This window comes from Myotis lucifugus, unplaced genomic scaffold, assembly GCF_000147115.1.
Source record: "Myotis lucifugus unplaced genomic scaffold, Myoluc2.0 scaffold_12, whole genome shotgun sequence".
Lineage (NCBI taxonomy): Eukaryota > Metazoa > Chordata > Mammalia > Chiroptera > Vespertilionidae > Myotis > Myotis lucifugus.
In genome coordinates this window covers 7,555,880-7,568,866 of record NW_005871060.1, presented here as the reverse complement: position 1 = coordinate 7,568,866, position 12,987 = coordinate 7,555,880, and the positions used below count along the sequence as shown (strand labels likewise).

At 37.6% G+C, this 12,987-nt stretch overlaps 1 protein-coding gene across 4 annotated transcripts in view; it reads right to left on the bottom strand.

Annotated features, from left to right (window-relative positions):
• Positions 1–12,987, bottom strand: part of PTPN13 (protein tyrosine phosphatase, non-receptor type 13) — a 196,356-nt gene that overhangs the window by 169,329 nt on the left and 14,040 nt on the right. Inside the window, exon 1 of one of the 4 annotated variants that reach the window (XM_023750398.1) lies at positions 5,349–5,473. The exons of 2 other annotated variants lie outside the window; for them this stretch is intronic. Coding sequence is in view for 1 of the 2 variants with exons in the window: in XM_023750397.1 (XP_023606165.1) it covers positions 5,011–5,173 (163 nt within the window). In the remaining variant the exon portion in view is untranslated. Of the gene's footprint in view, positions 1–5,010; positions 5,211–5,348; positions 5,474–12,987 lie in introns of those variants that run through there. One more of the 4 variants, XM_023750397.1, reaches the window with a different exon arrangement.

Sequence of the window (12,987 nt, the reverse complement as noted above, 5' to 3'; positions counted from 1 at the left end):
TTTGTTGTTGTTGTTGTTTTCTATTTGATTTGTCCTCTGATCTATTTTTATTAAGATTTTTTAAATTGATTTTTAGAGAAAGCAGAAGGGAGAGGGAATGAGAGAGAAACATCGATCGGCTGCCTTCTGCACACCCCCCACTGGGCACTGAGCCTGCAACCTGAGCATGTGCCCTGACCAGGAATTGAATGGCAACCTTTCCATGCACGGGACGACACTCTACCAACTGAGCCACACCAGCCAGGGCTGTCCTCTGATCTTTATTCTATCCATTTTACTACTTTCTGTTTTGTTCTTTTTCTAGGTAAAAACTGAAGTCATTGGTTTGAGACATTTGGTGCTATAAGATTTACCCTAAGTCTTGCTTTAGGAACTTGCATCCCGTACATTGCTATATTATGTTGTCATTTGTATCCCAAACTATATACTTTCTCATTTCCTCTTTAGGCCATTTGTTATTTAGTTTTCAAATATTTGAGGATTTCCCAGAGATGCTTTGAATGACTTGAATAAATTTAAATGCATTAAAATTTGTTTTATGGCTCAGAATATGAACTATCTTGGAACATATTCTGAGTGCACTAGGAAAGAAAGTGCATTCTGCTGTTGTTGGGTGGAGTGTTCTATAAATGTTAGATCAAGTCAGTTGATTGTGTTGTTCAAGTCTTTTATGACATTGTTTTTCTACTTCTCCTGCCAACTATTTAGAGACATATTGAAATCTCCAACTACATTTGTGAATTTTAAAATGTCTCCTTACAGTCATTTATTTCATTGTACATTTTGAAGCTCTGTTATAGGGGAACAAATATTTAGAATTATTACATCTTCTTGGTGAATTGACCCTGTTGCCATGCTGAAATATTTTTTTTCATCCTGGTAATATTTTTTGTCCTGCGATCTGCTTTGTCTGATATTAACACAGACAGTTAAAAAAAAATAGTGTTAACATGGTATGTTGTTTCCATCCTTTTACTTTTAACTAAGATTGCACATACTCGAGTTTTGATATTTTTAATCTAATCTGACAAGTTCTGCCATTTCATTGGGATGTTTAAGCCATTCATATTAAATGTGATTATTGATATAGTTGGGTTTATCATTTTGCTATTTTTTATTTGTCCCTACTGATTTTTTCCTTTTATTCTTTTTCTATCTTTGGAATAACAGTAATTCTTACGATTCCATTTTTTTTTAAATATATTTTATTGATTTTTTACATAGAAGAAGGGAGAGGGATAGAGAGTTAGAAACATCGATGAGAGAGATCGACCAGCTGCCTCCTGCACGACCCCCAGTGGGGATGTGCCCGCAACCAAGGTACATGCCCTTGACCGGAATCGAACCTGGGACCCCTGAGTCCACAGGCTGACGCTCTATCCACTGAGCCAAACTGGTTCGGCATGATTCCATTTTATCTCCTTTGTTGGCTTTTAGCTATAATTGTATTCTTCCATTTCTCCCCTCCCAACCTTTATGCCATTGCTATCCATTTTACTTGTATATGTATTATAACTCCCATTCTACAGTGTTGTTGTTATTTAAAGTCAATCATCTTCAAAAAAAAGTTTATTGTAAAGAAGAAAATAGAAACACATTAATTAAAAGGTACTGATCTTTACCTATGTGATTTCAACATTAGTAGTAATACTACAAGTCAGATTACCCAAACTTAACCTTCTATATCCAGTTAGCTGATCTTGTAAGCAAAATCATAAAGTGTTACAACTGTTATTAAAAATGAAAGAGAAAAGTTGTTAATCAGTTAGGTCTATAGTCCAACCAATTAGTGAGAGACCGGGCTGAGGTGATGCAGGGGCTAGCTCCCTGGAGAGAGGATTCATCGCCTCCCTGGGACAGATGAGAATATGTTTTGCTACATTTCCTAACTGCAGAAGGCACATTCTGAACTATGTTAAGCTAGAAAAGGAGACCTGGACTCATTGGCTCACACATCTGTGTAAATTTTTAATTTAAAAAATATCACAGTTACTCAGAATAGCCACAGCAATCCTGAGAAAGAACAAAGTTGGGGGAATTACAGTACCAGATATCAAGCTATATTACAAAGTCACTGTTCTCAAAACTGCCTGGTACTGGCACAAGAACAGACATATAGACCAATGAAACAGAACAGAGAACCCAGAAATCGACCCAAGCCATTATGCTCAATTAATATTTGATAAAGGAGGCAAGAACATACAATGGAGTTAAGACAGTCTCTTCAATAAATGGTGTTGGGAAAAGGACAGATACAAGCAAAAAAATTAAACTAGACCACCAACTTACACCATACACAAAGATAAACTCAAAATGGAGAAAAAACTTAAATGTAAGACAGGAAACCTTAAAAATATTAGAAGAATCCATAGGCAGCAAAATATCAGACATATGTCATAGCAATATCTTTATTGATACAGCTCCTAGGACAATGGAAACTAAGGAGAAAATAAACAAACGGGACTACATCAAAATAAAAAGCTTCTGCACAGCAAAATAAACCATCAACAAGAGAGCCCAGTGCATGGGAGAACATATTTGCCAATGTTATCACTGATAAGGGTTTAATCTCCAACATTTATAGGGAACTCATACAGCTTAACAAAAGGAAGATAAACAATCCAATCAAAAAATGGGCAAAGGACCAAAATAGACACTTTTTGAAAGTGGACATACAAAAGGCAAGAGACATGTGAAAACATGCTCCAAGTCAGTAATCATCCAAGAGATGCAAATCAAAATGACAATGAGTTACCATCTCACACCTGTCAGAATGGCTATCATCAACAAATCAACAAACAAGTGCTGGCAAGGATGTGGAGAAAAAGGAACCCTCGTGCCCTGCTGGTGGGAATGCAGACTGGTGTAGCCACTGTGAAAAACAGTATGGAGTTTCCTCAAAAAATTAAAAATTGAACTCCCATTTGACCCAGTAATTCCACTTCTAAGAATACAGCCCTGCCCTAACCGGTTTGGCTCAGCGGATAGAGCGTGGGCCTGCAGACTCAAGGGTCCCAGGTTCGATTCCGGTCAAGGGCATGTGCCTTGGTTGCGGGCACATCCCCAGTAGGGGGCGTGCAGGAGGCAGCTGATCGATGTTTCTCTCTCATCGATGTTTCTAACTCTCTATCCCTCTCCCTTCCTCTCTGTAAAAAATCAATAAAATATATTTTAAAAAAAAAAGAATATAGGCCCGAAGAAATCAGAGAGTTCAGCCCAAATTACAATTGCTAAGATTTGTAAACAGCCTAAGTGCCCATCAGCAGAGGAATAGATTGAAAAACTATGGTACATCTACACAATTGAAAACTATGCTGCCGTAAAAAAGAAAGAACTCTTACCATTTGCCACAGCATGGATGGACCTGGAGAGCATTATGCTAAGTGAAATAAGCCAGTCGGAGAAAGATAAATACCACATGATCTCACTCATTTTTGAAATATAGTGAACAATATAAATTGATGAACAAAAATAGATCCAGAGACATAGAAGCATCAAACAGACCATCAAACCTCAGAGAGAAGGCAGGGGAGGAAGGGGGGTAAGAGATCAACCAAAGGACTTGTATCCATGCATCTGAGCATGACCAATGGACATAGACAATACGGGTGGGGTCATGTGCTGGGGGGCAGGAGCGGGCAGGGAGAGGTCAATGCGGGGAAAGGAGACATGTGTAAAACTTTCAACAATAAATAATTTAAAAATAAAATCACAGTTAAAAGTGCTAACTTGGAGTGGCCTTGACCACACAACTGGAAACAATCTATGACACATGTGTGAGGAGTTGATGACATCTGCCAACTCTTTATTTCTTCTTCCTCCTTCACTTTTTTTTTTAATATATTTTATTGATTTTTTATAGAGAGGAAGGGAGAGGGATAGAGAGTTAGAAACATCGATGAAAGAGGAACATCGACCAGCTGCCTCTTGCACACCCCCTACTGGGGATGTGCCCGCAACCCAGGTACATGCCCTTGACCGGAATCGAACCTGGGACCTTTCAGTCTGCAGGCCGACGCTCTATCCACTGAGCCAAACCGGTTTCGGCCCTCCTTCACTCTTTACTTGACCCTTTTTGACTTAGCATCTGTTCTATACTATTTCCTATTCCCTGATGGCAATGTAGGAAAATGGTAAAGTACCTAAGTTTGAGAGTCAGGCAGAATGAGTTTAAGCCCAGCCCATGCATTTAATAGTTGTGTAATCTTGAACTAGTTATTTCACCTTCCAATAGCTTACTTTCCTCCTTTGTAATAGAAAAAGAATAGTACTTAATCATAGGGTTGTTAGATTAAATGAAATGATACTTATCTGTTCAATCTAATCCTTGTTAGTTCTGAGTCAGTTTGATTGATTTATCATTATATATTTCCCTGCTTCTTTGCATACCTGGAAATTTTTTATTGAATGCCATATATTGTGAATTTTATCTTGTTGGATGCTTATGTTTAATCCTCACCTGAGGATATGATTTTTATTATTATTATTGATTTTAGAGAGAGAAGAAGGGAGAGAAACATCGATGTGAGAAACATCAATCAGTTGCCTCAGGACTGGGTATCAAACCTGAGATCCTTTGGTGTACAGCATGATGCTCCAACCAACCAAGCCACACCAGCCAGGGCTGGATGCTTATGTTTATATGTTTATAAGTATTCTTAAGTTTTGCTTGTGGATGAAAAATTATTTGAAAACTTGGAAGTCTGACCCTTTGGGATCTAGCTTTTATAATTTGTTAAACTGGTCCAGAACAATGCTCAGTCTAGGGCTATTTCTCACTACTGGGGGGAAAATTCTTCTGTGTATTCTACCTAGTACCTCATGAATCTTGAGGTTTTCCAGTGTGGTTTGTGGAAACAGGTACTATTCCTGACCCTGCATACACAAATACTGTTCCCTCTAATCCAGCTCAAGAAGTTTCCTCATGTGTAAGTGCTACTGAGTACTCACCTGAATACTCAAAGGGGACCTCTACAGATCTCCAGGGTTCTCTTTCTGCGTAGTTCTTACCTTTCCAGTACTCTGTCCTGTTAACTCTAGCTGCCTGTGTCTCCTTAGATGTTAAGTAACATATCCTAAATTCAGGAAGTCTACAATTCTTCACCCTGTTTCCCACACCTTGCATGTACCACAGTCTAGAAAGTCTCTTCAATTTAGTAAGCTGGGTAGTCATAAGGCTCACTTTGTTTCCATCTCTCAGGGATATCACTGTCTTTCATTGCCTGATCTTCAAGATTTTGAAAAGTGTTGTTTCACATGTTTTATCCATGTTTTTAGTTGTTGTGGGCAGGAGAGTAAATATTGTGTCTATTACTTCAACTTGGCTAGAAGCAGTTTTGCTAGCTTACTTGATTTATTTTTTTCTGTACCGAATCACTGTAAATGGCATCTCATTCAATCATCCCTGATGGATTGGGGTCAAATCTTCCATGGCCATGAGGCTGCCCCTTTAGATTGTTTCTGTGTGGGGCTTTTCACTAATAGTCTTAAAGGCAGTCGTTTTTCTGTTTAAAAAGCACATTTGAAAAAAATAGTATTAAGACTAAGGAATTTTAATGTTATGGGGGAAAATGTCTTAAAGGATGTGCAGCTTAGTAAGTCACAAAGTGATTTTCATTCTATAGAATTTCTATAAGAAAGATTTCTCTTTTATAATTCTTACAAATGAAAAGAACATTCATGGGAGGAGCAGGGAGATACTGAAATATGGAGACAGGAAAAGGATGGCAGATCTTGAGAAAAAAAGGGACTGAGAATGAAACTCATGGAAGCCAAGACATATGACACTGTCTCTATATAGTTTGTTCTTTGTTCCTACGCAAAAATTCAATGTTTACTTAACTAATATGCTAAGTATTAATCAAAGCAGACAGCTAGGAGCATTATCATTATTATTATCCCTTAATAAATGTCAAAACAAAATACGGCAAGTTCATACAAGTGTAAGGTAGTGAAGATAATCTAGGGCATAGGTTGCATACCAGTGGCCCATGGGCTTTATTTTGGCCTGCAGTCATGTTGTATTTGGCCTATAAAGTGATGGCTCACACCATTATTTTACAAAAGTGTGAATTAGTAGCTAATATTTATAGATTTGATTTCACAAATGGGAGAGATTTCATTTAAAATTTTTGAAGAAAAAGGAGATATAACCGCTCAAAGTGGATAGCAGAGTCTGAGCCCTTTAGTTAACTACACAGTCTATCATTCATTATTGTTTTCTTCCCTCCTCAACTATCCCTGGCCCTTCTTCCCCTATAGGTATTTTTAGGCTAGTGACACCTGATCAAGGGTATATATAATAATATCCCAACTTATAGAACAAATGTATAAAACCGTGACCAAAATATATATTACCTTTTAAATGGAAGATAGGATTTCTAGAAAGATACATTGAACAGGGTACTTATTTTCTACTATTTGTAGGAAAGCTGTATCTGGGGCACATTTTTTAACTCTAGATTGCTATGGGTCTGGAAGTGTTTCAAAATGCTTCTTTTAAACAAAATAATATGTAAATTAGATAACTCCCTTAGGAAACTACAATGTACCCTACCTTTCGCATACATTTAAAAAGATATACATAAAAGGAAGCATAATTAGAAAGAGCTACAACAATGTCATTAGAAAATTATTCTCTGGCACACTTTTCCTCCCAACGCAGGGGAAACAAATCTGAACTTTAGGTACACAATAAGAGTAACTCTGTATTTATTCTTCAATGTTCATAATTAAGCCAAGAAAAGAAAATTAGAAGAACAAATGCTATACACCAAAACTTTCTATATGTTGAGGTTTCTTTGCACCCCAGTGCTCTATAAAATAGAAAAATTGAAATAGAGCTAAGTACCCCTTACAATTGTAAAGTGATCCAACTTCACCTAAACTCAATATTTATCAACTTCAGTTAAAATAAAATTTCAACTAGCAAACAAAACAGTATAAGATATCCATGTTTGCTTTTATTACTAATAGATTTTTAACTTCTCATAAAAGAATGGAGATTAACAAGTCAAAAGTGTGAGAAATGTCTAATGAGGTAATCTGATGGGGGGGGATAAAATCAGAAACATGAAGATGTAGTTTATTATATAAAAATGATTTTGATTAGCCCGGCTGGTGTGGCTCAGTGGTTGAGTGTCGACCTATGAACCAGGAGGTCCCAGATTCAATTCCCAGTCAGGGCGCATGCCCAGGTTGTGGGCTCGATCCCCAGTGTGGGGTGTGCAGGAGGCAACCAATCAATGATTCTCTCTCATCACTGATGTTTCTATCTCTCTCTCCCTCTCCCTTCCTCTCTGAAATCAATAAAAATATATTTTTTTAAAAAGACTTTGTGTAAGTTTTTTTCAAAAGCAAAGAACTTTATTGCATACTAATAGGGGACATGTAAAGTTTCACTCAGTTTGGCACATTATTCATTAATGTTTCCTCCCCGCTTTGGTATTACTACTGAAGAGAGCACCCCAGGGAGGGAGCCTGGAAGTAGGAATAGAAAGATGACGACTTACTTGCCAATCTTCCTAATGTTGTACAATACACATTTTACCTATTCTAAAAGAATATATAAATAAGATACTTAAAAATAAGAAAACAAACTTTACCTACTACAATAATTAAAGTCTGCACAACTCATCCCCTTCTGAGAGCAATAAAACTGTTTAGTTAATAAGAGAACTGCATGATCAACCAAACTATTTGCATGAGACTACAACTCTTAAGTGAAAGAAAAAAAAAGGAACTGAAAACAGTTAAGGAAAGGGTTAATAGTGAGTTTAATTTTATGCCTCAAAGAGCTGTAGGATACAAATTCCACTTCTCCAAATAAAAGAAAATGTCAACCAATTATAGTGCAAATGAATTTTAAAACCATATAATAAACTAAAATTTAGGACTTTTGTAGTTCTTCTACCAGACACATACAAAGCAACTAAGTCTACTGAAAGAATTGATTCAAAGGAGAAGAAAAGGAACTTTGTTAGCAGTTACCAACAGTTTGGGGTTCTGTAAATAACAGCTGTCAAACCAACCAAAGGACTTTTTTTTTAATGCACTAAGAATGCAATGGAGAGTTTGATCATAACTATTCTGAATTACCACAAATTCATAAGATCATTACTTCTAGCCCTGAACTAAGTTATAGATGATTTTCACAATTAAAATATATAGTATGTAGTGATCAAATACACAGGCTTTGGGACCAGATAGCATAACTAGACTAAAAATGTTGGCTCTCCCACTTAACTATGTATATTATTTGGGCAAATCAGTCCAACCCTACCTGAGTTTCCTTATCTATAAAAATGGAGATAATAGTCTACTCTAAGGCCGTTTTGGGAAATTGAATATATTTATATATTTATATATATTTAAATATACTTTATTGATTTCAGAGAGGAAGGGAAAGATAGAAACATCAATGATGAGAGAGAATCATTGATTCACTGCCTCCTGCAGGCCCCTCACTGGAGATCGAGCCCACAACCCAGGCATGTGCCCTGACAGGAAATTGAACCGTGACCACCTGGTACATAGGTCAACACTCAACCACTGAGCCATGCCGGCTGGGCTTACACAGTATATTTTGAGTGTGTATTATCATTATTGTTACTGAAACATACTTGTAAAACAGTAACCTAGACTCAAGTACAAGTTCTAGGTTGTCTAAAGTGTTGACAAAGATAATTTGATGCATTATCTTCCATATTTTTTTAAATCTTCAGAAAAAATATCATAATCTGTTTCTCAACTCAACATAACAGATTCTATATGTCATGAGTTCTTCACAAGCTAAGCCTTCTAACTCCTAAAACAAGTTGGTTTTCCCTTACACAGTGGAACCTCTGTTCTCAAACTTAATTCATTCCAGAAGGCTGTTCGAAAAGCCATTTGTTTGAAAACCAAATAATTTTTTCCCATTAGAAATAATGTAAATTTAATTAATCCTTTCCAGACCCATCTTTCATATATACAATACATGTCTAATGCACTGTTTAATCTGTGAACAAACACTTCTTTTCCTAATTTATCGAACCACTCCTGCTAGTCTTAAAGGAATCGCTTTCAGCACTGGTTCCAGGGGAGTCTTTCAGGAGGTCAGGATGCGGCATCTTCACTTTCTCACATATCATTGCCTCCAAAATGCTGCCACAGGCTAACTGCTTTCCGTGTATCCAAATAAACAATTTTTCTACCTCTTCAAATTGCCTGTCATTGTGGTTTTGTGAGCACTTTCACACCCTTAGCAACATCAGCACCCTTGATGGCCTATTTATGTTTTAAAATTGTGTTAATCATTGATTTCTCCAGCAACAAAAGTTTGAGAGATGCTTTTTGTCATGCTGAGGTATCAGCATGAAAGGGTTATCAGGTTGAAAAAAGAAGTTTTGTTCCCCCCCCCCCTCCCTTGAACAACTTCGTAGAGAACCTAATTGTTAGAGAACCAAGGTTTGATAGTGTATCACCATTTTGGGCATTTTTGTTTCTTTTTGACCTTTTTTTAAAATGAAAGTTTTTAATAAAAAGAAAGCAAAACAAAAACTATGGTTATAATCATACTTTACTTACTAAGTTTTATCTTTTTTTTCTATTTAATATAGTTCCATGTTATAAAAAACCTCTCATCAACCTAATTTTTGATGATCACAACATTCCATTGTAAGGATTTAGAATACTTTAAATCATTCCTCTTCTGTGAGCTCTTTATGTTGTTTGCACTTTTATACTCTTACAAACTTGATGCTAAAAGACCATAGGTTAGTAGAGGGAGACCTTGGCAGGGAGGGAGTTAATGGCTGAAAATACACGACCTTTGCAAGAACATCGTTTAAGAGCTCATGACAATTCCAACATAGACTGTGGAGTTCTCTTTCATATTTGCTAGGTAAATTGAGGTACTATTTTGCTTCTCCTTGATTCTGTTCATTTTATTTATTTTTTTAAAATAGATTTTTATTGCCTGGCTGGCGTGGCTCAGTGGTTAAGAGTCAACCTATGAACCAGGAGGTCACAGGTGACTGCTCTGAACTCCAGTTCCGGGTGAGTCTTTGGGTTGCAGGCTTGATCCCTAGTACGGGGCGTGCAGGAGGCAGCCTATCAATGATTCTCTCTTGTCCTTGATGTTTCCATCTCTTTCTCCCTCTCCCTTCCTCTCTGAAATCAATATATTTTTTTATTCAAATTCTTAAAATAGTGCCTAGCACATATTACATTCACAAATAGTGTCTTGTCATTGTAACCGTTTTCAATGTTCATTTAGGTGGTTTGAAAAACATAATAAACATATACTATATGTGTGTTCATGTATAAATTATTGGTTTAATCTACAGATTATGATGGCGCAAATGCATATTTATAAATTGCTAAATCATCATTAGATTTTAAAATACAGTTCAGTCTAAAAATCTAATTGTCAAAATAGAAATATAAAAATATAATGTACCTCATTAGGGTTGTAAAAGAGGATTTAAATAATTTTTAAAAATTAAGTAATAGTTTTAAAGGAATCATAAACATAAATTTTGCTGCTTGTAGCATATACCACTGAAACTGTTTTTGTTGAGACAAAACAAGAAATTGAGTCTTTTTCACAGGATTAAAAAGCCAAATATGTTGAAAAGCATGTTGTCTAAGTGAACTAGGAGCAATTTATAAGCTAAAGTAACATGATTTCTTTTTTTAATATATTTTTATTAATTTATAAAAATTAATAAAAAGGAAGGGAGAAGAAGAGAGATAAAAACATTGATGAAGAGAAACATCAATCGTCTCCCTCCTGCATATCCTCCATTGGTGATCGAGTCTGCAACTGGGCATGTGCCCTGAGCAGGAATCGAATTGCTGACCTCTCTGTTCATGGGTCGACACTCAACCACTGAGCCACACCATCTGAGCAACATTATTTCTCATAGATTTTTTCTTTTTGCTTAGATGTGGTAATATAAAAACTAGTAGAAAATGAAAATTCACTATTATGTACATTTGATTACTCAAGTCCTTAATCCATGATTTGTGTAGCAAAAACACTATTTTTAGAGGCCTACACTTAGAAGCAAGCCTACAATGAGTTTTGCTATTACTTAAAAAAATCAAGTAAGTGACTTTAGGCAATCCACCATTATTTGTAGATAGCCAAGAAGTTTTGTAATATGCTGTTTCAGGAATTAAAGAATAAATCAAGTCCTGAGTTGGTAAAATAATATAACATTCTGTACTGTATTTCTTACATCACACTAGGTATAGCAGGTGAAACACTTATCTGAATTAAAAGTTGAAGTATGGGGAGGAGAAACCAAGATGGCGGCATAGGTAAACACCGGAAATTGCTGCCTCGCACAACCACTTCAAAAATACAACTAAAAGACAAAACGAACATCATCCAGAACCACAGGAAGGCTGGCTGAGTGGAAAGTCTACAATTAGAAGGAAAGAGAAAAGCACACTGAGACTCAGAGGAGGTGTGGAAGTAAAGTGCAGAGGTACGGAGGCACACGTGGAAAGGGCTGGCAACTGAGGACGCGGTTGTCTTTTTCAATCGGGAGGGAGTCTCAAGCTCCCAACTGCTCTGAACTCCAGTTCTGGGTGAGTCTCTGGGGACCCAGACTCATACGGGGAGAAACTGGACTGTCTGGCATCGGTCGGAACTCGAGGGCGGCTTTCTCTCAGAGGTGCTTGCAGCGATTACCGGGACACTGAGATTCAGGGCCTCTTAGGGTAGGACTGAGGAGCAACCATAGCTGCTTGCTCAGACCTGTTGATCCCCTGAGACCCTGCCCCACCCAAGCTGTGCGCAGAGGCTTTTGCATATGAAAGGCCTGGCCCTTTGCAATCTGAAAATCACCTAACAAACTGCAGCTGGGTCAGAGAGACCCAGAACTTCCAAAAGAAGGCCGAAGGCCCCACAGCAGCTTGCACTGCTTTACAGCTGGGCCTCATCTGGGCACCTCCGAACCCCAAACAAAGAAGAGGAATCTGCACATCTCTCCATAGCTCCTGCTGGGCAGCCTCAGGCAGAGGCTAAATTACCACCTCCTTAGAGATTCAAGAGCCAGTGTACCCAGTAGTCAGAGTGAGACCATCCAGATTACAACTCCTCAGATCCATAAGGGACACGCTCAGGGGGAAGACTCAGTGAGCACCAAAGCCCCACTGAAGTCTTGCCCCAGAAGGGTGTCTCCAGTACAGAAGTTCTCCCACTGTAGACACAGCTGATTCTCACTGCCAATTAGCCTGGAGGTCAATTCCTCCCAGTGATACCTACAACAATCAAGGCTTAACTACAACAAGACTATGCACAAAGCTCACAAAAGGGTGCACCAAGAGTGTCCACCTCAGGTAATTGGGGAGGCTGAGCCACTGAGCCCTATTGGACACCTAGCACAGAAAGCCACTCTATCAACACAGAGAAGCATAAAAAATGCAGAGACATAGAAACAGGTCACAAATGACAGAAATGGAGGAAAGCAAACTACTGGATATAGAGTTCAAAACCACACTTATAAGGTTTTTCAAGAATTTTCCAGAAACCACCGATAAACTTAGTGAGACCCTCAAGAAATCTAGTGAGACTCTCAAGGATATGAAAAAGGACCAACTAGAAATTAAGCATACACTGACAGAAATAAAGAATATTATACAGAGTTTCAACAGCAGACTAGAGGATCGCAAGAATCAAGTCAAAGATTTGAAATACAAAGAAGCAAAAAACACCCAATCGGAAAAAGAAAAAGAAAAAATAATCCAAAAATATGAAGATAGTGTAAGGAGTCTCTGGGACAACTTCAAGCGTACCAACATCCAAATTATGGGGGTGCCAGAAGAAGAGAGCAAGATATTGAAAACCTATTTGAAGAAATAATGACAGAAAACTTCCCCTACCTGGTGAAAGAAATAGACTTCCAAGTCCAGGAAGCGCAGAGAACCCCAAACAAAAGGAATCCAAAGAGGACCACACCAAGACACATCATAATTAAAATGCCAAGAGCAAAA